The sequence below is a fragment of the Martes martes genome (assembly GCF_963455335.1).
Source record: "Martes martes genome assembly, chromosome: 6".
Taxonomy (NCBI): Eukaryota; Metazoa; Chordata; class Mammalia; order Carnivora; family Mustelidae; genus Martes; species Martes martes.
The window spans coordinates 41161451-41189081 of NC_137893.1; the positions used below are offsets into that span (position 1 = coordinate 41161451).

At 39.5% G+C, this 27631-nt stretch overlaps 1 protein-coding gene across 1 annotated transcript; it reads left to right on the forward strand.

Annotated features, from left to right (window-relative positions):
* Positions 1 to 536: 536 nt before the first annotated feature.
* UBE2J1 (ubiquitin conjugating enzyme E2 J1) lies at positions 537 to 25405 on the forward strand. Its single transcript, XM_080805857.1, has 8 exons — positions 537 to 706; positions 8357 to 8430; positions 9367 to 9498; positions 10609 to 10693; positions 10975 to 11080; positions 14262 to 14391; positions 15877 to 15996; positions 22085 to 25405. Exons 1-8 carry the CDS (start codon positions 676 to 678, stop codon positions 22361 to 22363), a joined length of 957 nt encoding a protein of 318 aa, XP_080661983.1. The 5' UTR covers positions 537 to 675; the 3' UTR covers positions 22364 to 25405.
* The last annotated feature ends 2226 nt before the right edge of the window (positions 25406 to 27631 follow it).

Below are 27631 nucleotides of genomic sequence, written 5' to 3' on the forward strand. Positions count from 1 at the left end.
CGAGCAGCCAGGCCCCGGGCCCCTCTGGACTCAGCCCGGGGGTCCCGGAGCCCGGCGGCAGCGGGTAGGGCCGGGCGGCTTCCGGCCGCGCAGTTCCCTTATACCCGCGAGCGCCGTGGAACCCCGGACGGGCCGGGCGAAAGGTCGGCCTCCGCGGGCCCAAGCCGAGAGGAAGACGGGGACGCCGCCTGCTTTTGCAGACCCCGGAGCGACCTTAGCGGGCCTAGCGGCGATCGCGCAGTGACCGGCGCCAGGGCTGACCGACTGCCACGAAGCGACCGCCACGTCAGGGCAACTTCACAAAACCCGGGCGAGGGCGGGTGACGCACACCCGGCGACCGCGGCGGGGTTGGGCCCGTGGCCAGACGAGGAGGCTGACCTCCAGCCCCGGCGCCCGGTTCAGCGACGCCCCCGCCGGCGCCGGCGCCTGCCCGGCCCTCAGGGAGGCGGGGGGAGCCGCGGAGGAGGCGGTGCCATCGCGAAGCCCGCGCCCCGCCCGCACGCTCACACCCCCACACACCTCCCGCCTGCAGTCCGGGCCCGGGCTGGGCGGCGTCTGCGGAGGCTCCCTCGGCCTGGCCCAATCGGCCCGAGCCGCGCTGACACCCGGGCAGCAGCGGCGCGGAAAGGTGGAGGCGGCGGGCCGGGAGGCCGTAGCCGGGACAGCGAACCGCCATGGAAACCCGCTACAACCTCAAGAGCCCGGGTGAGCAGGGCGGGAGGCGGCGGGCGGCGGCGCCGGGTGGGCCGGGGAGGGCGGACTGACCCTGGGCTCCCGTGCCCGGCACTGCGGTTCCCTAGCGTCCGCCGCCACTCGCAGCTCCGCTTCGGGGTTTCGCGTTCTACGCGAGACCGCCGCCTGCCGGGATGGTGCAGGCCGCAGGGCGGCCGGGCGGGCACCCGCCGCCAGTCGTGGGTACCCGCCAGTTCCCCGCAGCACCCGGACTTTCCCTTTCCTCATGTTGGGCGCGTAGTGCTGGGTCCTGAACTCATCCCTGAGAACAGGTGTAAAGGTGATGTCGGTGGGTAATAGTTAACAGTCCTCTGCGGTACCTGAGCCCAGACCGTCGTTATCCCTTCATCGCTGCCACCGGACTTTTATTAGCTGTTTGACTCACTTGCGTGTGAGGATTTGGTTGTTTAAATATCCCATTTGCAACATTTGGGGCAAATGGAATTACAGACCTAGAGAAAAGATTCTGTACTAAACCAGCTTACCAAAGAGCTAAGAAAACTAGTTAGATGAGCCGTGTACTTTAGAGGAAACCATGATTTTTGCCATGACGGCTGACATGATATATGTCTATGTTCAGTCATAGACACTTCCTGTATTTCGTGCCCCTGCTTCATTCACAGAATAGCCCGAACAGTCCTAGCTTCAAGTTCTTTTCTGGTGCCGTATAAAGATACAAGAAAAGTCAGCAGCTCTCTCATATTAAGGCAGGCTGGAAATGAATCACTAGGGTCTGTAAATGGTATTTATACTATCTGTACCTTGATAAATTTGTCAGGAGGGAGAAACTCCACAGTTAAGCTCTAAATGATAATCCTAGAATATTCGTGATGGTTTGACCAAATATTGCTGCTGCTTATTTTTTCCTTCCAAGAAAGCATCCTTTCAGTAGGAAGCAGCAAGATTAGCATCCTTATGGAAAGAGCTGACATTGTGAATTTCTTATTAAAAAAATACTTAATATGTAGAAACTCCAGGAAAGTCTGAGGATATTGATTGAACAGAGCGTTGTGAGCTTGAGTGCGGTCAGGCTGAGATGTGTTCTTAGGTGACCAAGTGTGTAGAATGGGTCATAACATTTGGGGGGTCCATAGACTCCTTTTAAAAATCTGGTGAAGGCTGTGGGCTTTCCAAGAAATGCATTTATACAATTCAATTTCAGTGGGTTAAGGACCCCCCCCCCAACCCACACCCTGCCCATCTCTTCAGAACACCTGGGGGAGAAAGGGATTTAAAAGAGAAAGGGAAAGAAAATCTTAGTTTTAAGGTTAGATGGTAGAATGCTTAAACTGTTTAGATTGTCATAGATTTAAGTAAAACTACGTGGCTAAAAATGTATGGTGACTCCTTGGTCACATGGTACCAAGTTCCTTAGGACAGCTGAGGACCTTAGTGGAATGCCAGAGACTAATGGAAATAAAAGTAATAGTGCAGTTTAGAATGGCGAACTGGTGGGTCCCAAGACATTGTTGTTAGAGCACATTGCTCAGGTTTGATAGGTTCTCATATTTGAGGTTATGAAAAGCTTTCAAAATTCTCCAGAATTTTGTACACTTCCAAAGTATATGATCTGTCAGCTGGCTGAGCTTTGGTCAACATGCCTCTGTGTTATAAATTGCTTCCTCTTTTTGGTATCATTTCCTCAAAGGTGGTATTGCTGTTCTACACTAAATGATTTTTTAAGATCTTTTGTTGTTGTTACTGTGTGGATCATTTGGAGTTCATGGTGAAGGTGAATTAGATGATACATGGCACTTACTAGAAATGCTAGGAGGCATGGTGAAAATGCTTCCTTCCTTTGTTTTATTCTTAGTCCTGTGATATTTTTAGAGTAATGCCTATGTGGAAAAAAGTGTTTAAAAGCACTGCACAATGGAAGGTACAGAACCTTTTCTCTGTAATGTGCAGTTGTCTTAGAGGTGTGGATCGTACAATTAAGAGAATACACATAACTGGTTCAGGGCCAGTGCTCTAGCATGTGGATAGTAATTTGTTCACTTTGTAATTAGGAAAACTTATTTCTTTGTGATTTTTCTGGAATGGACTTGTGGTTATGGGCAGAGCTCTTTATGGAGCCACCTCCTAAGCCTCTGACTTAGCCTGTCAATAGTTGCTATGCATCAAGTTCCTCGATCCCTTTTTGGGTCTGCTCTGGCCAAGGTAGTAGGGTCTCTTAGTACAAAGTAGGGAGATCTAGGTATAAAGAACCTTCTGTGGGAGCTTTCTTCAGACAGGCCTGTGGGTGTGTTTAGCAGGTGATTGGTGCATATGAGATCGGTGCAAAGGCACCCACTATCTCCACCAAAAACTTGGGCATGACCTATCCATGCCCTTAATGTGAATTACTGGTGATTTAACATCTTCACCCAGATTTCCCACAGACTGAAAAAAATCTCTATGAGGTAATAAAAACCCAAACTCATCAATTTAGTCTCGTACCCCAAACTTGTACCTCATCCCTTATTGCAGGGATTGACAGCAACTAGGCACTTGTGGGAACCATCTTTGCTCTCTTGGTTTCTGTCTTTACTCCACCCCCTAGCCTGGAACGAACACACACACACACACACACACACACGCACACATGCACACACAGAGGCACCAGTCCACGCAGACAAGTATTTATTTATTCGGCCACTGTTGTCTCCAGATCCAGTAAAATAAAATAAAGCAAAACTGATTTGATCACTCCTCAAATTGAAAGATTTTCAGTAGCTTTCTAATAGCTGTAGGTAAAGTTCAGAGTAAAGTGTTTAGCTTGGCCTACAGGGCCACTCATGATTTGATCTTTGTTTGCCTTTCTCACCAACCTAGTTTCCCACAACTGTGCTCCTTTGCCCCCCCCCCCCAATCTCCTTTGTATTTTTGCCATGTATCCATCTTGCTGCAAGTGACTGTCCAGATGGAGCCACTCTTCTCACCTGTATGCCTTAGTCCCTGTTGGAACCTCTGCTTGCAATGGCTTCCCTTTAATCCATTGGAAATTCCCATTCTTCGTGCTTCTTTAAGGTTCAGCCTTGTTCAGCTACCCTGGGCAGACTATTAGGTAGACTATAAGGTAGTCCCTGTATTTGTACACACTTAGTCAGTGTTTGTATTGTAATTGTTTTCATATCTTTCTCGCTATGAGTTTTTTGAAGGCAAGAAGCAGGTCTTGGTTATTCTTCTGTCTCCATCACTCAGACATTCTTTAGATGTTTGTTGAATGGGTACCTCTGTAGGGTCTTTCTGGGTCGAAACACTAGTCCTTAAACATTTGCTTAAGTGCCTTCACTATGGGAGCAGGAAGGGGCACTTGGGGGGCAGACACTGCATTCATAACCTCAGTATACCTGCCTCCTGCATTTTATGTATGCTTTGGAGGTTGCTTATATTAAGATACTTGTTTTCCAAGAGAAAGTAGACACATGAGAGACAGTGACCTGTAAAAGATCTCTTTAGCTAGAGCTTTGTCTCCAAAGCCCAACATAAGCCTAGTGAGGTAGAGCCTGGGCATGGGAAGATTGCTAATGCCTGGGCCCATTGGAGCCTAGAGCCTGGATCTAGAGAGATCATATGGCCTCCATAAGAAAGAACAAGAGCAGGCATGCAGGTGCTCCCCACTTCTTTCCCTTCCCTGGCACATCTCATCTCACCATAGTAGAAGAATTCCTTGAATAACCATGCAAAGAGATAAGAGAGGAGCTGATCAGAAAGAACTTCCTGACTATGTGATAGCTAGAGATGGAGAGTATCAGGAGTGGCAGACTATGCACTAGCCCCAGTTGCCAGGCAGTATTTTGAAACTTAGCTATTCCATGGAAGTAATATTTCTGCTTGGGAACCAGAGAGCCATGCCATGAAGCCAACTACATATGTTTACAGCCTGGTTTTGAACCAAGGAAGAGCCTTATATCCCAATCTGTTTCTGACTTTAATAACTTGTGATGGGGGGAGGTGAGGGGAGGAAGGAAAGGAGAATTATATGAAGAAATTATTGACTCCCATTCGAAAGGTACAAACATTGAAGAAGAATAAAATTAAGTGATTTATCTAAGGATTTAGAGCTACAAAATGTCAGAGCCAGAAGTTTAATGCAGCCTAACTCAGAGTCCATATTCTTTTGCACTAAGGCGTTTATAATATATGTAATTTCAGGAAAAAAAGATCATGAGAACACTAGACTAATATTACCTCTGTTTGGCTACATGGCTTTAGCTCTCACATGGTATGTTCTTTTAAATACATTCTTTTTTTCCCCCCTTTAAATACATTCTTAAGTCAATTCTGACCCTTTCTTACATCTCTCGTAATATCTAGGTACTGCTGGGTGTTTATTTTCTTCTCTCCTATTGAACTGAGCTGAGTGGGAAAGAGGCAGAGAAAATGTGGTAAGGGGATGAAATGACATAAAATCTGTTCTTCAGCTTAATCATTCAGCCAGCTGATGAGGAATGAAGGAAAAAAATCTCTATGGCATCTTTGGTTGCTGACAGCAGCCAAATTACCTTCATAACAGCTTCCATGATTTTATTTATATCTAATAATACTAATTTGAAAGAATGATATTTTTGTGTGGCTTTAAATCGGGGTTTTTCCATCTTTGTTCTAAGGGAGCTGTTCTGGTTGAAGAAGCCAGCATGGAAGGGCTTTCAAGCTGTTTACTCCCTTCAACCTAGTCTATCGAAGGGTCCCATGGAACATATAGAGGTTCTCATTAAACTTTTTTTCAAACGAAGGATTTTATCTTATTGTCAAATAAGTTTGAAAACCATTGCCTTTAATCAGATGTTTGGAAAGAGATTTTTGGAGGGATAATAGGAAAATTCAGGTAAGCTAATATTTGAGTGCTTACTGTGTGCTAAGCCCCGAGGAGCCTGCAACAAGGAAATTGTTTAGCAGGAAAGACTGGTGTTAGGTAATTACAAGTGAGAAGAACTTTAGGGGACTCAATCTAGTTTCTAGGGTAGTGTCTTCCAAACCTGACTGACCATTAGAATAACTTGGAGAGTATTTCTGGTCTCCACTCCCCTCCAGGATGCCTTAGAAATTTTTATCTGTCCAGGTGGGAATCTCTAGTCATTCCTCAGCATGCACAAGGGAAGGTGTCAGGGAGACCCTCCTGAGGAAGTTCCTTAAAGCCCGTCTAAGTGAGACAGGGAGTGGGACTGGGAACAGCATTGCAAGCTGAGGAGTATGACAAATGCTTGATAAGAAACGTATAGGTAGGGGTGCCTGGGTGGCTCAGTTAAGTATCTGCCTTTGGCTCAGGTCATGATCCTGGGTTCCTGGGATTGAGCCCTGCATTGGGCTCCCCATTTGGTGCGAGTCTGGTTCTCCTCCCTGTGCCCTACCCCCCCCACCCCCTGCTCATGTACTCGTGCTCTCTCTCTCTTAAATGAATAATTAAAAATTAATTATTAATTAATTAAAAAATAAATTAAAAACAAACATACGGGTACATATTGAGACACACACACACCCATCATGTTCTAGATACGAGGCTTTTGTTTATTTCTTTGGTTTCCCCCACCGCCTGTCCCACGACTACAAGCTCCTTGGTAACCAAAACTATATTTTATTTTGGTCGTAGTGTAACATCTAGTATATACTCAATAAATATTTGATGTTCAAATACTTTGATCAAGTGAACAAAGTCTGTGCTTATGGGGACCTAGTTCAGTGCAGGAGATGGAAAAGAATTAGTAATTATGGAATAGGATAGTGACTTAACTTTTTCCCCCCACTTAGGAACTCTTGATTAATATGAAATTTTGGGAGCACCTGGGTGGTTCAGTTGGTTAAGCAACTGCCTTCAGCTCGGGTCATGATCCCGGGGTCCTGGGATCGAGTCCCACACCGGGCTCCCCCAACTCTGTGGAGACCCTCCTTTTCCTTTGCCCTCTGCCTGCCACTCCCCCTGCTTGTGCTCTCTCTCTGTGTCAAAGAAATAAAATCTTTCAAAAAAATATGAAATTTTATGCAGAGGTCCTGACATACTGAACTGTTTGGTTGTATGTGTGTGGCAGGTGTTCTCAGTTAACCTCTTTCCCCATAACATTCCAATGTGTACTTCCATATATTTTACTTTTATTGTTTCCTCTGCCTTTTCATACCCATGCATAATTCCTACTGTCTTTCTTTCAGATCTGTACATGACCCCTTTTCTCTTCTGTCTGCTCTCAGGTTAGGTGCCTACCTGGTACATACTTTTTTTAAAGCACATATTGAACTACATCAGTTGGTTTTCAAGCAGAGTTTTGGGGAGCTTGGGCTACCCGGTTTTCCCCTGGCTTTGCTCTTCTACACCAGTATCCTGACTTTTTTTAGCACCTAAAACTTGAGGTGAGAGGGGCTGGGATCAAAGGATTGATCTTTGATAGCTGGAAAGGAAAGAGGGTACAGATACAGATAGGATTGTAGGTTGTGATAGGCTGCCAACAGTCATTTATTGTGGAAGTAAAAGGCTGTGCCATTAATTCCAAGAGGTGGAAGAGGAATAAGATGAGGAGTAAACAGGTGTGAAATAGTCTTGGGGTGCTAGTTGGAGTGGGCTGGTGGGCTTACCAGAGAAATTAGACATTAGAAATTAGACATTAGGTGGCATGTGTCCCACTGGAGGTTGTTGATAATAACTCTATAATGGCATCAATGTGCCTGCCTCTGTGACTCCTGCTCCCCACCCCTCCTTTCAGTAACGCTCAGCTGTTTGGGTATAGATACCAAATAAAAACATGGTTGGGTTGGGTCAGCTAGAATTGCATTTTATTAGGGGATTATGAAAAAACTCCTAAGAGCCATATGTGTGGATAAAGAGGGAAGTGAATATAGATGTAAGTGGACTTAGAAAATTATGGGGTCTGTGGATTGGCAGTTTTAATTAAGCCGAAGAGTCATTTCAAAAAGGAATTCAAGGGGCATCTGGTTGGGTCAGTCAGTAAAGCTTGAGACTCTTGATCTCAGAGTTGTGAGCTTAAGCCCCACACTGGGCATGGGACCTACCAAAAAAAAATTTTTTTTTTCATTTAGAACTAGGGAGATTCAGTGACCTCTGGAGATTCCCATTTATGTTAATGCACGAAAGTGGGTGGAAATTCCCAAGAGGTGGAGGATGTGGTGGGGGGGTTGTGTCTACTGTTCATGAGCATGAATTCCAGAAGGCACATTTTTGTTAATATAGGCATTTTAACAAGATAGAGTTGGACTACCTGTGTTAGAATCCCAGCTGTCATTTACTAGTTGTGTGACCTTGAACAAGTTATGTAATCTCTCCATGTTTTCAGTTTCTTTGTCTGGAAGATGGGAATAAAAATGGTACCTATCTCATAACATTGTTTTGAGGATTATATGAGTTAATGTTTGAGTGCTGGCACATATGAAGCATATGTAATTACTTATTAAATAAAAATAGTACTGCCCGAAATATTTAATTTAATATATAATTCTTCTAATGCCTAGCTACCATGTCCTTCCCTTATCTAATTAATACTCTTATCTCATAATTAAACTTTTACCATACTCAGTTGAGCTAGTCCTCTACACATTTTTTACTGAAGTAGGAACTTTTTCACTAGGTTTGTTAATCTGTGCTAATCTCTTGAAAAAGTATATTTTAAATGTCTCTATCTTGTGAATTTATTTTAGCTGTTAAGCGTTTAATGAAAGAAGCGGCGGAATTGAAAGATCCAACAGATCATTACCATGCACAGCCATTAGAGGTTAGTTTCCATCTTTTGCATGTGGATTTTAATACTTTAATATTTTAAATGAATTCCTCAAGATTTTTTTTCATTGCTTTGAGTCATTACAGATGTGTTTGGTGTGGTTTATTGGTATGTTTTACTCCCTGCATTTTCTTAGTATTTATTTCATTAGTCATTCAGAATCCGACATAGTAGGAGCAAATTTCCAGTCTCTATAAAATGATCTCAGATGCTAAATTGGTTTTAGGTTTTGAGTATGGGGGAGGGAGAGGGTAATGAGAAGAACCCCAAACTCTTTATGGTTTGGAAGACCCCTTTATGGTTGGAAAGGACCCCTGCAGCTAGTCTGGGCTTCTTGCACAAACATCTCTATCTCCTTTCAGTCTTCTCATTTGTAGAAGGAGGGTATTTAAATGTGCTCAGTCTGGCTTCCATGATAATAGTGAAAATAAAATATAATAAAATATGTGCAAATATTTTGCACACTGTAAACTATAAAGTATTCAGGGACCCTAAGACTATGATAGCATATTTATTAACATTACTGACTATTTATCAATAAATATGCTCTTAAGCATCTATGAGGGATAATTTTTTAAAGTTTATTAAAATCCACATTTACAGCAATTATTTGATTATTAAAGGATTCATTTAGTTTAATTAAATCTGTAGTCTAATTTATGAATATATAACATTGCTCAGCTGTTTTTAAATGCATTTGTTTAAAAAAGATTAAAAAAAAGATTTAGCTCTCATGGGACATGAATACTAGATTAAATAGCTTTTATTTATAACTTTTATACTTGAGATATTTTGTGCATTAGAAACTATTCTAATAATAATGTGAAACATTTAAGTTTTCTCACCCAGGAATATTTCTGGTACTCATTAATAAAGATGATCAAATGTTTTAATGTTAATGATTCTTTGCTGGTTATTGTTTTTATTCAGGATAACCTTTTTGAATGGCACTTCACAGTTAGAGGACCCCCAGATTCTGATTTTGATGGAGGAGTTTATCATGGACGAATAGTACTGCCCCCAGAATATCCCATGAAACCACCAAGCATTATTCTTTTAACGGTAAGAATTCTTGGCTTTTTGGAATGCTTGTGATTTACCTCTTCACGGTGACTGGAAAGCATGGTTAGCAGACTCATTTTCATTAAGAAATAAAGCAGAACATTGTTATAATTTTGTCTTTAGGGACCAGAACTTGATAGTACAGTTCTTTTCCCAAAAAAATAATTCTGAGGAATTATTGATGCTAATGAATGTACAGTTATCATAGTGTGGTTGATAGGATTCAATGAATTAGGGGATACAAAGTGCTAGGCAGTGTCTGGCACTTGGTAAGTACTCAGGAAAGGGTAGTTAATGTTATTATGTCTCTTAATCACATCATCACCTTCAACTTCTCACCTTTCTTACACTCTTTTCTTCAGTTTTCTCATTTTTACGTACAGCTCTGAAAATAAGAACTGTCACAAGGTCCTCAATAAATGTTAGTTTATTATTACCATTTATAATTTAGAATTTCTGTCTTCACATATTTCAGCTCCTTGTGAAGGAAAACTGTTGGTCCAATTTTCTTTAATTTTTCCTGGAGTGTTGTTCATTCGGAGTAAATTCCTCTCTTATTAAGCTCTCCTTCCCTCCTTTCCTTTAATTTGCAGGTAGGTCTAATTATCTTCTAACCATGAAAGAAGCAAAACAAAACAAATACAAAAGTCTTTCTGTATCTCTCCTACCTCTTGAAGTTGTTTTGTATCCCTGACTTATGAAATTGCATCATCCTTATGAAAATCACTGCTGTCTTAGAGCTGCCTGTACCACTGTCTACTTAGGTAACACCAGGTCCTTAGGTTTTCCTAGCCTCTGCCTGTCTTCTCTTTTAGACCCCTCACAGAGCCTAGCTCAGTATTATACTCAGAGGAGGACATCAGGACATCATGATACGTCAGTTACTTAGATTTCAGAAAGGTGCTGCAACTTCTAAAAATAGCTTTTATTGTTTTACAAGTATTTGTAGAGTGTCTATAAGAAGACAAAAATCCGTATCCCATTGGAGATTATGTTCTTTTCAAGTTTTCTTTTAAAATTATTTATTTATAATATAAATATATTTATGCTTACAAAGTATAAAACATTAAATACATACATAGTTTTTAAAATGTCTTGTTTATTCCTAAGGCTAATGGACGATTTGAAGTAGGCAAGAAAATCTGTTTGAGCATCTCGGGACATCATCCTGAAACTTGGCAGCCTTCATGGAGTAGTAAGTATTAATTTCAAGTGAATATAAATCTTCTATAACTCTAATCAATTCATAAGTATAAAGTATAACACCCTCTTGAGACTGGAAGCTGTTTTGAATAATTTGCTGTTATTGAATAAAGAATAAAAATTCTTTCCTTGTCTTATTTTTGCCATCATGTTAATACAACCACCCTACCGGTACTTCTTCAGTGAAAGCCTGTGTGTCTTTTTTTCTCTTTCCAGAGTAAGCCCAGTTCCTTTTACAAAACAACTTAGATTGATGTTTACTTTTTATTCCAGTAAGAACAGCATTACTAGCCATCATTGGGTTTATGCCAACAAAAGGAGAGGGAGCCATAGGTTCTCTAGATTATACACCAGAGGAAAGAAGAGCACTTGCCAAAAAGTAAGTTTTGCATTTCATTCTTTGTTAAGATTTAAATATTATTCTGGGTAATGGCTGATAGGGGATAGGCTCAGTCTCTTACTTTGTGTGTTACCTTGGTTTCAGGGTCTAGTCTAGTTTTGCTGTTTTAGGATTTCATTTGTAGCAGTTTACTACTCAGGGGTGACCAGAGTCTAAAGAATTAGTTTCATGCTGTCTAGTTTTAGAAAGTAGTTGGTAATATCAGCCTACAGTGGGAGATACCTTTTCCTAGAAAACAGTTCTGATCATTTGTCTCTACTTGGGCAGAATTACAGATGGAAAAAAAAACCAAAACCAACGTAATCGTTTATATGTAGCTTTCCATAAGATTAAAAACTTCTTGAGGGTAGGGAGGGAGTCCACTTTTATCTTAGCATCTACAGTATTAGGCTCAAAGCAAATGCTCAATAAATAATCCTGAATAAAGTAAAGGAGATTTTCTTTATTAAATTATGGCTTCCTAGTGGTCTTTCCTTCTCATTTTTTTCAGATGCATTCTATCTGTATAACCCAGATTACACTTGATCTTAGCCAAAAGGCCGAGAAGCGATGTATAACCCAGATTAGTCATCAGATTCAGAGTAGCCTCTCCTTTGAGTAGTGCAAGAACTAATTCTTTCTGTCTCTTTTTTTCTTTTTTTTTAAGAACAACTTCTAACCCAGTTTATTTATTTATTTATTTATTTTAAAAAGATTTTATTTATTTATTTGACAGACAGCAATCACAAGTAGGCAGAGAGGCAGGCAGAGAGAGGAAGGGAAGCAGGCTCCCTGCTGAGCAGAGAGCCTGATGTGGGGCTCGATCCCAGGACCCTGGGATCATGACCTGAGTCAAAGGCATAGGCTTTAACCCACTGAGCCACCCAGGCGCCCCCCCCAGTTTATTTTTTAATCAGTTTGCATAGCGAAGAGACCTTATAAGAAATCCTATCAAGGTACTTTCCAATCCTAGAATACTAGACCCAACCCTCAACAAAAGTTAAAGATTCCAAAATTGCAGTGAGGTGAGGAGGAAGAGTATTTAAAGTCACTTACTTCTGTAATTCTTGATCTTGATCATTTTCCTGCTTTGGACTCTGCTCTCTGTCACTTCTCAGACATATTATGTTAATTAAATTATAGTATATCTTACCCTTCCACCGCCCTATGTCCTATGTAGATATTTGTTAAATCAAACAGATTTTAGTGCCTGAAAGATTTGATAGACTCTTAGATTTCATCAACAGCTTTTCTTTTTAAACCTTATTTCCAGGTTCTGGGGATATACCTTACAGCAGCTGTTACTGACAAATTATATGTACTTGAATATATAGCATTTGTTTCTATTTGATTTTCTTGGTTGGCTTTCTGTCTTGATACTTTTATCCAGTTCATTTCATGCATAAGGAAAAAAAGAACTTTTGTTTTTTTGTTCTAGACTTGCCAGTGTATATACTCTAGGTTCTTAGTCTATGATAGAGGCTTTTTAAAAACATGGTTTTGCATTAGTCCATGGTAACATATTGTCCTTGTGGATAAACTAATATATTAAAAATTAACCTTCCCCTTTAAGTTTCATCTGGCTTCTCAGTTAAGAGTGGACACACTTTAATGCAAATAATTTGGATACAGCTGACTCTTAAAAGCATATGGACAGCTGTGCTGCTTCTGGTGAAACACAAATATTCAGCAACAAGTACTAAGTTAACAATACTTTTATATATATTTGTTTACATGAAGTTGTTTAATAAATTTAAACAGCATGTTCTTAAAGACCAAAGGCTTCTCTTATGTTGAAATGGGAATCAAATAGTTTTATGAAAAGTTCAGCAATGTAACCATATATACTTATATATATTATACATATTTACTTCCAGTCTTATAAATCCTTAGCACTCTTGTGGACTTTAGGGCACTTTTGGCTACCTCTGGAATACAAAGGGGAAAATGAAATTATAGAAAAACAAATTAACTTGGGAAGTAGTCTGATTAACAGATTTAACTTGAGTCTACTTAATATAATGAGTGATACATTTCAGAGTCTTTGGATTTTGTACGAGTTGTCTGTCTTTCAAGTTATACTGCTATTTATTTTTTTTATTTTTGTGTTTTTCCAAGTTTTTATTTAAATTCCAGCTACTTAGCATACAATGCAATGTTAGTTTCAGGTGTAGAATTTAGTGATTTATCACTTGTGTCCAACACCCAGGGCTCATCACAAGTGCCCTCCTTGATCCCCATCACCCGTTTAACTGCACCCCTGCCCTTCCACTGGCTCTCCCTCCACCACACACACCTCGCCTCCCCTCTGGTAACCCTCAGTTTGTTCTCCATTGTTAAGAGTGTGTTTTGTGGTTTGCTTCTCTCTCTTTCCCCCCCTTCACTTGTTTGTTTTGTTTCTTACAGTCTACATATGGGTAGAATCATATGGTATTTGTCTTTCTCTGAATGACCTGTTTCACTTAGCATAAGTTATACTGCTATTTAGTTGAATAGGGCTTGTGAATTTTTTCCCTAGAAATATCTGTAAATTCTATTTTTGGTGGCTTCTTTACTGTTTTATGTATGTTTCAGCTAAAATATAATTCAAATTTTATAATGGACTTTTTTCCACAGGCTTAACATAGTTTTGTTATGTGTGATCTTGAGGACAGTGTAGTTAGACATTGTATATATTTTGTTGTATAGCTCTAAAGCTTAGTTTTCTTTAGATAGTATGTTGGAAAAAAAAGTGGAAGCTAAGCCCTGGATTTTTTATTTTTTTATTTTTTTGGATTTTATTTTTTTAACTTTAGATTTTTAAAAATTGAGATATAACTGACATGAGTTTTTGTTGTTAGATTTTTTTTTAAAGTTTTATTTATTTAAGTAATCACCACACCCATTATGAGGCTTGAACTCATGACCCTGAGATCAAGAGTTGCATGCTTTTCTGACTGAGCCAGCCAGGCGCCCCAACATGAGTTTTTTGGTGTGGTTTTTTTTTTTTAACACCAACCTAACGTGTATTTGTCTCAGAACTGTAATAGTGCCATAACTATAGATGTATGTATGTAGATGCATATGATATGGAATTTTTCAGGGTTCTTTTATTTTCAGTTGAATCATTCAGTATTTGAGTATCTTGAATTGACATTCAGGTATTGGATTTATACCCATCAAAAAAATTATTTCCTACCAGATCACAAGATTTCTGTTGTGAGGGATGTGGCTGTGCCATGAAGGATGTCCTGTTGCCTTTAAAATCTGGAAGTGATTCAAGCCAAGCTGACCAAGAAGCCAAGGAACTGGCTAGACAAATCAGTTTTAAGGTACTCTAAATTCGTGAATAAATTCTAACTATGTGACCCTTTTGTTTACTGCCAAATTCTGGATAGAAAGTAAAGCAATATCGTTCTGTTGCAATAAGGTTTTACAAATAAGTTTTTCTTATTCCAAAACTAATAATATACATTCACAAAGGAGTCCAGCACAGTGGTTAAGGGCTTGGACTCTGGTCCACAGTGCTGGGGTTCGGATCCTAGCTTTGCTCTTTATTGGTAGTAGGACATCAGACATGTTACTTGGCCACTCTGTCTGTACCTTTTTCTTATCTGTAAATAATGATGTTACTTATCTTGTAGTATTTTTATAAGGACTAAGGGATATAATACTCACTTAAACTAATACTCACGTAAGTGTATTGTATTTAGAACTGGCCCTGATACTTAATAAATTTTAACTATTATTTAGAAGATAGAGTAATTTAGAAGAAAATAACAATCATATATAATCCCATCCCCAAGAAATAACTGCTGTGAATATTTTGGTATATCTCCCTTATGTCCTTTTTTTCTACATATGTTTTACTCAAACATAGAATTGCTTCTGGATTTTAATTAGCCCTATTAAAAAATGTCAACCTGCATCAGTTAGCATGCTGCTTCCTCCCTATTCACCTCTCTTACATCCCGTCTGTCCTTTCATATCCGGTTCTTGCAAGAAATTTTTCCTTCTGTTCGTTGTGTTGGCTAGAAGAGGAGGTACTTAATAAGTGTTGGTTATTTTCTTCCTTCTGAGGATTCCTTCTGTACTTAGAATTGCTTTTCTGAAAATCGTAGGACCAGATGTATTTTGTACATCAGAATTTCGGATTTTATTTTATTTTTTTTTTAACTTTTTTTTTTAAAGATTTTATTTATTTATTTGACAGACAGATCAGAAGTAGGCAGAGAGGCAGGCAGAGAGAGAAGGGAGGAAGCAGGCTCCCTGGTGAGCAGAGAGCCCGATGCGGGGCTCGATCCCAGGACGCCGGGATCATGACCTGAGCCGAAGGCAGCGGCTTTAACCCGCTGAGCCACCCAGGCGCCCCAAGAATTTCGGATTTTAGAAAATACCAAACATACATCATATTTTAGTACCTGCAGTGGGATCTGGGGCAGTACCCCATAATCATATCTATTAACATTCCCTCAGCAAACCTGGGAATGTCTACAGTAATGTGGGATAAAGACTGTTAATAACCTCACATGTCACACTTCACCTGGAAGTTACAAGCAACTTAATTTGGAATTGTGGATTATGAACCATGGGTGTTAGTTTTGTGTTTCACCAAGCAACAGCTCCTTGAGAACAGGTTTTGTCTGTGCTTCTTCCTGAAATACCTAGCACAGTCTCAGACACCAGAGTGCTTGAGGTTTAACTGATTGATAGTTGATATTAAATTGCAATTAAAATAAGTCCAACAGAGGATTAGTAGGTGTGGCTTATTCTGTATGTTTCCTGTTCTAACATTGCTCTTGGGTGTACCTTTTTAGGCAGAAGTCAATTCATCTGGAAAGACTATCGCTGACCCGGACTTAAACCACTCTTTTTCACTAAATGATTTACAGGATGATATACCTACAACATTCCAGGGTGCTACGGCCAGTACCTCGGTATGGCTCTTCTCTTTTACATATATGTGTGTCTGTATCATTATCATTATTTGCAATAGGAGGAGACCTCCAGATGAAATACCTGAATATTTTGATTCTCCTGACCACCTCTCCCTCTAATGAGTCAGATTATCTTAAGCAAATTATTCATACTTTGGGGGTCTTTTTTCTTATTAAATGAGGTTGGGCTAAATAATTTTTAGGTCCTGTCATCTCTCTGGAATTCTGTGATTTCTCTGAAAAGTTAGTTACAGTATAGCACTATAGCACTACACTTTGAATAAAACAAAATATACACACATTAGCCACTTTTTTTTTTAAGATTTTATTTATTCATTTGACAGAGATCACAAGTAGGCAGAGAAGCAGGCAGAGAGAGGAGGAAGCAGGCTCCCTGCTGAGCAGAGAGCCTGATGTGAATCTCGATCCCAGGACCCTGGGATCACGACCTGAGCCGAAGGCAGAGACTTTAACCCACTGAGCCACCCAGGCATCCCATTAGCCACTTTCTAAATAGGCACTGTTTCTTTAGCAGGTTTGCTAAGCTGCATTAACTCTCAGTTAATAAAGGACTAGAGCCAAAGATTTGCCTCAAACCCGCTCTGCCCAGTACTGTAGCCACTAGCCACATGTAGCTATCTAAATTTATATTTAAATTATTCAGAATTAAACTAAATTTAAAATTCAGTTCCTCAGTCACAGTGACACATTTCAAGGAATCAGTAGCCACCTGTGGCTGGTGGCTGCCATATTGGACGGCATAGGTATCGAACATTATCATCTCAGAAAGTTCTGTTGGACAGTGCTGTCTTGCACATAATTAAGTGCCCAATAAATAATTGTTGAATGAAAGGTTAAATGAATACTATGTGTCTTGTTAGTTCTTCCCTGACCTATTGTCCAGATATTGGTGGGTATAGGTCATCAGAGATTGATTAAGAAAATTTGACTGGATAGTTGCTAAATAAGTAGGATTATGGGGGGAAAATACTGATTTTCTTTATATATATTAAAAGAAATATCTTTTTGGTAACATTGTTTGGTTGAGTAGCTACATCTTCTTTTCACCTCTACAGTTTTAGAGAGTATTTTAAAGGGTCAGGAAAATTGAAATAGAAGCTGGCAAATACAGATTTGCCTTTTCCTCAGGAATAAGTTAGTATAATGTGGGACTGAATGGTCCTGAGTGGTTGTTCTCTCCTTTTCAGAGAGTGAGATGGGCAAAGAGAAGTAGGTTGGAGAGAGAAGGGGAGAGGTGCATGGGAGGAAGTACTTGGAGGACTGGAGATGAGGGTATGAGGAAAAAGCCGATGCTGAGAGTTAAATCGTTTTTACATGATCCCCATGTAATTATGAATTGCAGAGGGCTATTATAAATTAATTTTGAAGTATTAAAAAATTGAGATTACTTTTAGGTGTTTTTTTTTTTTTAAGATTGTATTTATTTATTTGACAGAGAGAGAGAGATCACAAGTAGGCAGAGAGGCAGGCAGAGAGAGGGGGGGAAGCAGGCTCCCTGCTGAGCAGAGAGCCCGATGCGGGGCTAAATCCCAGGACCCTGAGATCATGACCTGAGCCGAAGGCAGAGGCTTAACCCACTGAGCCCCCAGGCGCTCCTACTTTTAGTTTTTAGTTAAAAATGGAACCATCTCATTTCAAGAGGGGAGGGTGGTTATCTTTTTTCATCTAAAAGGACAGTCTCCTGATATTTATGGTGTGTTTAAATCTGTCTAGAGTCTCTTATATCTGTGTCAAGTTATATTGTATTTTGTATATTGCAGTTATACTTATTCTACTTGTAATTTATTTTATTATTAATTATTTATTGTCTGTATTCCCAGAACGTCAGTTTCTTGAGGCTCAGAGCTCTCTTTTTACTGCACTGTATCCCTAGTGCCTGGCCTTGTGCTTTGTATATAATTGGTGGGTCAATATGTATTTGTTGATTGAATAAATGAATCTTAGGATTGGCACTTTTAAAAAAATACTAGAAATACAGGCAAAGAAATTAAGAAGTTTAAGTAAATTACATTGCACAACCAATAATATTATTACAGTGATATTTTCCAGTTTGATTTGGTTTGATTTGATTTTTGTTTTAGTGTTTATTATTGCAGTATAGTTGATATACAATGTTACACTAGTTTCAGGTGTGCATTTTGATATTAAAGTACATAACACTTAGAATTCTTTTTCATAGATACAGGTCATTGATACCAATTCTGGTTAAAACACTGAGAAGTAATCAATTGCTATAGTTGCAAGTTAAGCTTTTAGTTATATTTACATACAGATTATCTCAGAGTATAATTATATAATTTGATCACCATGGACGTAATTGAAACTTGGTTTTGGCTAGGGGTGGCTGCTTTACATGCAAGTGTAATATAAATTCACTAAAATGTTATACATCAAATCCCAGATAAGCTATGTTTTTTTTAGCCTTGAGGGGGCGAGAGATTGCCCAAAGTCTAAATACAGCAGATAATATCAGGCCATCTGTTGCTTTTTGATGCAGATTTTTTTAGCTGTGTAGAAATGAGGAAATTACTGATGGTAGTTTTATGTTATTCCAGTCTGTCAGATTTTTTTCCCTCTTCCTAGGTATTGAAGTTCTGAATAAGCCATTCCATTTTGTATTAAAAAGCAAACACAAAACTCCTTCACAGATGCTGGTTATTCTAGATCATTATAGAAAAATTTATGTATTACAAGGGAATTATTTGTGATTGATGGTTTTTTTAATTAATTCAGTTAAATACACATCATATACTTCTACCTTCCCCCAAATGGTCAGGTCATCTTAACTAAGGAAACAGAAACTGGTATGACTTAAGTCTTCATTCAGCAATAGGTATATTTGGACAAGTTTAGGTCAACAGCAAAAATTTAGAAGTCCTACCACCAATTGTACACAGCATTTTGAAAATGCTAAAGCCAACTTCATGTGAACTGCCAAAATTTTGTCCAATTAGTCCTTAAACTCCAAGCAATCTAGGTTCCTCTGGGTCTGTAACCTTCGGGTGTTACCATTTTCCCTTGATGGGATTGGTTTTTTGGGTTTTTTTTTGGGGGGGTTGTTTTAAATAGGAAAAATTTTAGAATTTTATGATGTCTCAGTGCTAGTCAGTAATAGTAATGTAGCCAGAAGGATCCTGAAATATGGAAATCTAATTAAAGCAGTATGTCTATAAAGTATTTCCATTAAGTGCATGTACTAAAATATCATCTAAAGTCAATGTTTTAATGGATTGTTCTAAATTTTTTTTTGAAAGATTTTATTTATTTTAGAGAGAGTGGGTATGCATGAGGGGTGGGGGAGGGATAGAGAGAGGGAAAGGCAGAGAATCTGAAGCAGACTCCTCCCCAAGGTCGGAGCCCCTTGGGTGAGTGGATCTCAGACCCTGAGATTATGACCTAAACTGCAACCAAGAGTCAGCCCCTCAACCGCCTGAGCCACCCAGGTGCCCCTAAAATGTACTAATCATACCAACAGGGGTCTGCAGAACTCTCCTAAGTAATGACTTTTTAAAAATCTTAATCTGTGGAGTTCCTGGGTGGCACAGTGGGTTAAGCAGTGGACTCTTGGTTTCTGCTCAGGTCCTGACCTCAGGGTCGTAAGAATGGGCCCCCAGTAGGGCTCAGAGCTCAGCCAGAGTCTGCTTGAGATTCTCTCCCTCTGCCTCTCCACCCTGTGTCTGCATGTACTCTCTCTCTCTCAAATAAATAAATAAATCTTAAAAAAACAATAACAAACCCTAAATGTAGTGTCTCCAAAGGGCATATTAAGAGTAACAGTATTAATAATGACTAGCATTTAATCAACAGTTGCGTGCCCTAAGCACCTTATATCGTTACTCCTTTTAATCCTTACACTACAGAATTGGGTATTATCCTTACCGTACAGATGAAGGAGCTGAGTCTTAGGCTGAATAATTTGCTTAAGGTCCTGCATCTCCAAAGTGATAGAGCCAGCCGAGTAATGCTAAGGCTCCCTGTTTTAGTCAAGTATATGGGCATTGTATTCTCCCCTCAAACTAATGGAAAAAATAACACGTATAAGATAAAATCTAAAATAGAATCAATCTCTTTTGCTGGTTTCTGGACTTACAGCACCTTCATGTTTTTCCTTAAGAGCCTTCCCTGTAAGCCTTTAGCACTTCTGCTTAATCAGACACTTCTGGCTTCTTGGCAGAGCAGTTAGAAGAATGGGAGATTTCAAATGGAATGTTGCTGTATCAGCTGCTATATAATTCAGCTCTTCCCAATGAGTGCTTATTAAGATCCCATATAATGTCTGTGACAGTGTGAGACCTCTTAAAATGCTGCTGCTTTGTGGATCTGCTCCCTTCAGAGCTCCTTGTTGCTGGGAGTCTTGGAGTTTGAAGTCCCAAGGTCACGCAGCTCTAATTCAGTATCGGCATTGACTTTTATTTAAAGTCAGTAGTTCCTTTTTTTTTTTTTTTTAAAGATTTTATTTATTTATTTGACAGACAGATCACAAGTAGGCAGAGAGAGGGGAGGAAGCAGGAGGCAGGCTCCCTGCTGAGCAGAGAGCCCGATGCGGGGCTCGATCCCAGGACGCTGGGATCATGACCTGAGCTGAAGGCAGTGGCTTTAACCCACTGAGCCACCCAGGCGCCCCCCGAAGGACAGTTTTAAGAAACTCAGATTATTCACACCTTTTAATGTTGAAATGAATATCAGATTTAAAGTGTAATTTCTTCTGTAGGTAACTTACATTAGCAGTTTCTTCCCTAATGTTTATAGCTGTTGCCAGGACAAAGCCCATCCTCTTCCTTTTTTTAAACTTTGAGGGGCACCTGGGTGGCTCAGTTGGTTAAGCCACTATCTTCGGCTCAGGTCAGATCTCAGGGTCCTGGGATCGAGGCCCTGTGTTAGGCTTCCTGCTCAGTGGAGAATCTGCTTCTCCTTCTCCCTCTCCCTGCCTGCTTGTATTGTACTCTCTCTCTCTCTCTCTCTCTCAAATAAATAATAAAATCTTTTTAAAAAATTATTTGAATTACATTATTTGATTTTTTTCCCCTTCTAGATAGTGAAATTTTCTCTAATGGAAAGTAGTTTAAATGTTTTATATTTACTCACTTTTTAAAGTTATTCTGAAGAAAACATGCATTCTTATTTTTTATTTGAAAGGGTATTGGCGCTAATATAACCAGCTCAAGGTGTTTTCAGTAAAAGAATTAAAGGCCATCGGGTTATTAGAGGTAGAGTTAAGGGGTCTATAGAAATAAAATGGAATTTGTATTTTGTAGAGCTTTCTTATCTATAAACCGTATTTAAGGTTTTGAATCACGTGGTACCACATTGTGGTTATCCTTGACCAAGCAGTCATTGTAAGAATAGAAAGCAGTTGGTATCTTGTGCTTTGTGGAGCCAACTAGTGTGCCAAAGTATGCTTTACATACATAAAGTAACAATTCAAATAGACAGTAAAGGGTTCTCCAAGACTTGTGCTTAATTCATTTGACAGGAGTTAAAAGAAAAGATAATCCTGGCTTGGAAACCATATCTGGTTTTTATAACTGTACTGCTGTGGAGAACGTATGGTTTGAAATTCTTCCCTATGCTGTATGATTGTTGGTAGCAGCATGTTGATGCAGTTAGATAATGTTGGAAGAGACCTGGTTCATGAGAGGTCAACACTCACTGTTGAGAGTGAAACTCTTTGCCATTTAGTTTGGCAAACTTTCAAGCTGAAATGAAATCAGATTGCTTCTTTCCTTGGCTCTCCTGCAAGAAGTGAGGTGCCCGGATGTTTAACAGATATTGCTGGAGTTACACCTGAAGGGAGAGTAGAAAGCCATCTCCAGAGCAGATGGCTGAACTCTGTCCTCATCGTGTTTGTTCCTGATAAAGTCCTCCTCTGCCTGATGCGTCCTCAGAATAAGTTGTGTTGTTGGCTTATTTGGGAGAATGAGTAGTTACAGCATTCAGATCATTCTGGGTAGTTTTGCCTTTAGTCATATTCTAATGCTCTGAGATTCTTTGTACTCTTGAATAGATAACAGGAATATATACAAGTTTTCTTTGCCAGTTTCAAACAAAGTTTCCTAAAATTTCCTAGTATGGAGCCCAGAACCCCTCAGCAGCATCTCTTCAAAAACCTGCTCAGCCTGTAGTTAAGAATACCTCCATGAGCCCTCGACAACGCCGAGCCCAGCAGCAGAGTCAAAGAAGGTCGTCTACTTCCCCAGATGTGATCCAGGGCCAGCAGCCAAGAGACAACCACACCGATCATGGCGGATCCGCGGTTCTGATTGTCATCTTGACTTTGGCGTTGGCAGCTCTTATATTCCGACGAATATATCTGGCCAATGAGTACATATTTGACTTTGAGTTATAATATTGTTTTGTGTCTTAAGAGCTGTGACTCAACTGCTTCATTAAACATTCTGCATTGGGTATAATCTAAGAATTGTTTACAAAAAGATTATTTTGTATTTACCCTTCATTCCTTTTTTGATCCTTATAAATTCAGTATAGATATAGCTAGACTTTCAGACTGTGTCTGCTTAGTTTAAGGGACTGGAAGTCAAAGTCCCTTGTCTCACCATATGACCTGCTTTACAGAGAAATAACTTATTGTTGTTTCTCATGCCTCAGCTTCTTTTTATGTAAATTTGTGTTACTTTTCTGTATGACTCTTTTTGAAATTTTTGGATTAAAGAAGATGTTTTAAGTTCCAGTGAGTATTACTGGTTACTCAATACCATTTATTGAGTACTCTGTTTCTACTTATGTAGAATGATATAGGGATAAGAGTTGGAAAGGGAAAGTAGAGCTCTTCAAATAGCTTGGTGAGAATGTCATTCATAGGAGATATATTGGGAAGCCCATTCTGTGACTTACTTTGTGTCCTAAATGTCGTTCAGTGAAAGTAACTATTTCAGTCAAACATTTATGAGGAAATGAGATCTTTGTTATTGGATGTTATTTGGAGGGAATAATGCTTTGTAACCACTTTGATATGCTGTTATCCCCTTCTCTCCCAAATGCACACAAGATTTACAAAGAAAGAAAGGAAACGGTCCTCCATAGATCTTTTTTAAGGAAAGAAGAGTCCAAGCCAGGAAATCACTTGGTTTCCTTCCAGAAGTCAAATGGAAGGATCTTCAGATTTTAATGTTTGCTCTGCTTTGAACTATATCTCTTTTGGAGGCATTATATGCCTAGCTTTGTAATCACTATAAATTTAATTATTCTAGGAATATGTATAATGTTGAAATATTTCATGTACCATTTTAATAGAAAAGCTCAGGGCCCAAGTAAAGGTGATAGAAATTAGAAAAACCTTTCCTTAGAATTGTCCACTTAATCAGAGCCCAAGAAATAATTTTCAGTGCAAAATCAGTATATAAGTTAGTGCTAGCTAGCTCCACGGATTCTGGCAGATAATTTTATCATCATAATGCTTGGTGAGAACATATAATCACAGAAAAACATTGCCTTCAGCACATTCAGTATAGCATTGAGGGCCCTCTTAAGAGTATTTGTTAATGAAGATTTAATTTTTAAATACAGGCAGTCCCCTGCTTTCAAATAGGTTATATTCTAAAAGTGCATTTGTGAGTTATTTATTTTGTTTTGTTTACAACTCAGTGTTGTAAATGGCGTTCAGGTTCTAGACAAGTCCAAAAAGTCCATAATGTATTTTGAATACTTTGGGGGATGGTGTTCATAAAGTCCTTAATGTAGTTTTAACTAACTGAAATTATAGACAAGATAGAAACAATTTGTAAAATGGTATTAAAGGCAAATTTAATTTTTACTGCTGCAATGGACTTTTGTTCTGTTAATTATCAGACACAATTTCTATTTTCATCTAATAGCCATTTTTCCTTTATGTCCACATCTAAAATAAGAGCATACTGTATACTATTATATAATATAGAATTGTTTTAAACTTGAATAAATTAGCATTTTAAAAGTGTTTACAGATTGTTTCGTTATATCTACAGCCAAAGTTGGTAAAGTCTTAAAAAGCTCAAGGACTTTATGAGGACCTCCTCTGTCAGGAAGATTATAGGTGACCATTTTATAACTTTATTGCCATGAGAAAGCACATTCTGAAGTCTTGGTTTGGAACAAAAAATATTATAAATATTGGTTCAGTGGTCTCCTAGCAAGAGGTCACTGACCCACCTGGGAAGACCAGATAATGTTACCACCGGAGAAGCAGCAAGTCTCCCCGCTCTCAGCCTATGCTGAGATTAATCGTGTGCTAGGAACAATCTTCCCTCCACTTCCTCCCAGTCAAACCTGAGCCGGCCTCTGGATCTGTGTGATCTTGTTACATGTTTCCATGGGGTGTACCAATACTTTAAGACTGATTAAGCCAAGACGATTTTGCGCTGTGCAGGTCCTTCTCTATCTGATTTGCCTCTCTTCCCTCCCCTGTCAACTGACAGGCCACCTTCTTGTTTGTGTTGGCATTTTTTAAGCGCTGATAATACATATCTGAAAGTGGCGTATTCTTTGTTCTTTCCCTTTCGGCTCACAGATGCTACCTAAAAATCCTTAAGTTGTCAGTCGGATCCCCATCGTGGAGCCGATGAGCAAAATCAATCTTTGGGGCTATTCTTACTCGAATGCCACCTGAAGAGACTTCAGAAAACTGTTATTTTTAAAGCCCCGGTTTATCCCTTTAATTAGAGTGTAAGGACAAAACCAGGCGTGTGATCTGATTAGTAAAGGTTTAGGACTCCTTCCCCCAGTCCTCAGATTTAAGTTAATTCATGGCTTTTTCTTTGACCAACAAAGCACATGAGTACATATCAAGGTAGTTAAAATAGCATGCTCAAACAAAATGTCTCTTTCACCTGTAACTGTTTCAGCCAATGAAAGCTTTCAAATTTTATGTATTGTGGGGCTTTTATGTAGCACTTTACATTTTCATGCTGCTTATTGTTTTATTCTACTGAAATAAATGGATTTCATCAAAATTCTCAATGAATTTTTTAAAAAGCCTTTAAAATTGTTTATCATTTTGACTATAGCAATATAGTATTTCCTATTTCAGGAGAATAAGAAATCTTGTTATTTTTGGCTATGAATAAACCTGGTATCTTGAGACCTCCCATTTTTATAGACCACAATCTGTAAACAGGCAAACCTCACACATTTGGACTTACTTGAGCAGAATTCTAAGCTGAAGTACTGAAAAGCCTGTACTGTTGCATTATTTGCAAGTATATGATAAGTGAATGCATTTAGTGAACCTGACTCTTAAAGACTAATGTGTACATTAACATGGGTGCTGTTTAAGCCTTGTGGGAGGCTGTACATTGCTCAGAAGCTGTTTGGAACACCTCTTGAACAGTTGCCTTCAGACCTAGTTTGAGCTGCTCAATAAAACCAGTGACTTTACTCATACCGTGTTCTGACCACAGGTTGTATTCTTTATGTTATTCGGTCTTCTGTCCATTCTACCTCCTTAAATATTCTCTCATGTCTTACCACTTCTCTCTGTGTTCATTGCCATTACCCTAATGAGCCTTCATCTCCTCTGAATTAGTGCAGTAACCTCTAACAAGTCTCCAATCTTGCCCTGTTCCTCACCACTCTGCCAGAGTCTTCTCCAGTGTGCAGATCTGATTCTGTCTCCTAAGATAGGCTCCTCTCCTTAATGCAGGTTATAAGGCTGTGTGTAACCAGACTCCCATTGAGCTCTCTGGCCTAATCTGACAGCAGATGCCTCCTGGGGCCTTTCCACAGTGTTGAGCTTGAGCCACTGGGGCCAATCCTCTGTTCTGAGAGAAATAAGCAAATGTTAGTTATATATCCACTGCCTTGCACCATATACAAAACACAACTCAAAATGGGCCCAAGACCTTAATGTTAAGAGCAAAAACCATAAAATTATTAGAAGAAAGCATAGTAAATCTTTGTGACCATGAGTGAGGCAGTGGTTTCTTAGATACAAGACCAAAAACACAAGTATTTTATCAAAACAAACCCTTTGTGTTTCAAAGAACATCATCAATAAAGTGAAAAGACAATCTCGGATGGGAGAAAATATTTGCAGATGAAATATCTTATAAGAGGCTTGTATCTAGAATATCTAGAGAACTCATAACTCAATAATGAAAAAGATAACCTGACTTAAAAACAGCAAAGGGTTTGAATAGATACTTGTACAAAGAAGATGTACAAATGACTAATAAACATGGAAAGATGCCTGAACATCATTAGTCATTAGGAAAATGCCCATTAAAAGTACAGTAAGCTACTTCACATCCACTATGACGGCTAGAATGAAATAGGTGTTGGTGAGGATGTGGAGAAGTTGGAATTCTCATCCATTTTTGGTGGGAATGTAAAACGGGACAGCCACTTTGAAAAACTGGTAGTTCCTCAAAAAGTTAAGCAAAGAGTTACCATATGGCCCAGCCATTCCACTCCCAGGTGTATTACCAAGAGAAATGCAAACACATTCACACAAACTTAAACAGTAGTATTCATAGCAGCAGCATTATTCATAGTCTCAAACTGGAAACTCAAATGCCCATGGACTAAGATAAACAAGGTGTGCTCTGTCTATATGGTGGAATGGTATCTGGCCATGAAGAGGAATGAAGGTCTAATACATAAGACAACATGGATGAATCTTGAAAACATCATGCCAGGAAAAAAAAAAAAAAGATCAAGTCCAGTGAAGTCAGACACAGAAGGCTACATAGTGTATGATTCTGGGTATATGAAATACCCACATCAGGCAAATCCGTAGAGACAGAAGGTAGGTTGGTGATTGCTAGGGACTGAAGGGAACTGAAAGGAAGAGGCAGCGACTGCTAATGGGAATAGGCTTCTTTGGCAGGAAATGAAAATGTTCTAAAATTAGATACTGGGGATGGTTGCACACTCTATACCAAAAACCACAGTTTAAAGGGGTAAATTTGGGGCACCTGGGTGGCTCAGTTAAGTGTCTGCCTTTGGCTCACGTCATGATCTCAGGGTCCTTGGATTGAGCCCCATGTCGGGCTCTCAGCTTGGTAGGCAGTCTGCTTCTCCCCTTCCCTCTCCCCAGGCCACCACTCAAGCTCTCTCTCACTCTCTGTTCTCTCAAATAAATAAAATCTTAAAAAATTTTTTTAAAAAGGGGTAAATTTATAGTATGTGAATGATACTTCAATAAAGACATTACTTAAAACATTACACTTATCTCCAACTGAGTTTTTCTCCATACTATAATCACAATAATCAACTACCAAAAATAAGAGAGATTTAAAGAAAAAATTGAAATGGATGCCTGGGTGGCTCAGTTGGTTAAACTGCTGCCTTCTGCTCAGGTCATCCCGGGGTTCTGGGATCAAGTCCCGCATCGGGCTCCTTGCTCGGCAGGGAGCCTGCTTCTCTCTCTGCCTCTGCCTGCCACTCTGCCCACTTGTGCGCTCGCGCACGCGCGCGCTCTCTCTCTCTCTCTGACAAATAAATTAATTAATTAAAATCTTTTTTTAAAAAAGATTTTATTTATTTATTTATTTGACAGACAGAGATCACAAGTAGGCAGAGAGACAGGCAGAGAGAGAGAGAGGAGGAAGCAGGCTCCCTGCTGAGCAGAGAGCCCAATGTGGGGCTCGATCCCAGGACCCTGAGATCATGACCTGAGCCG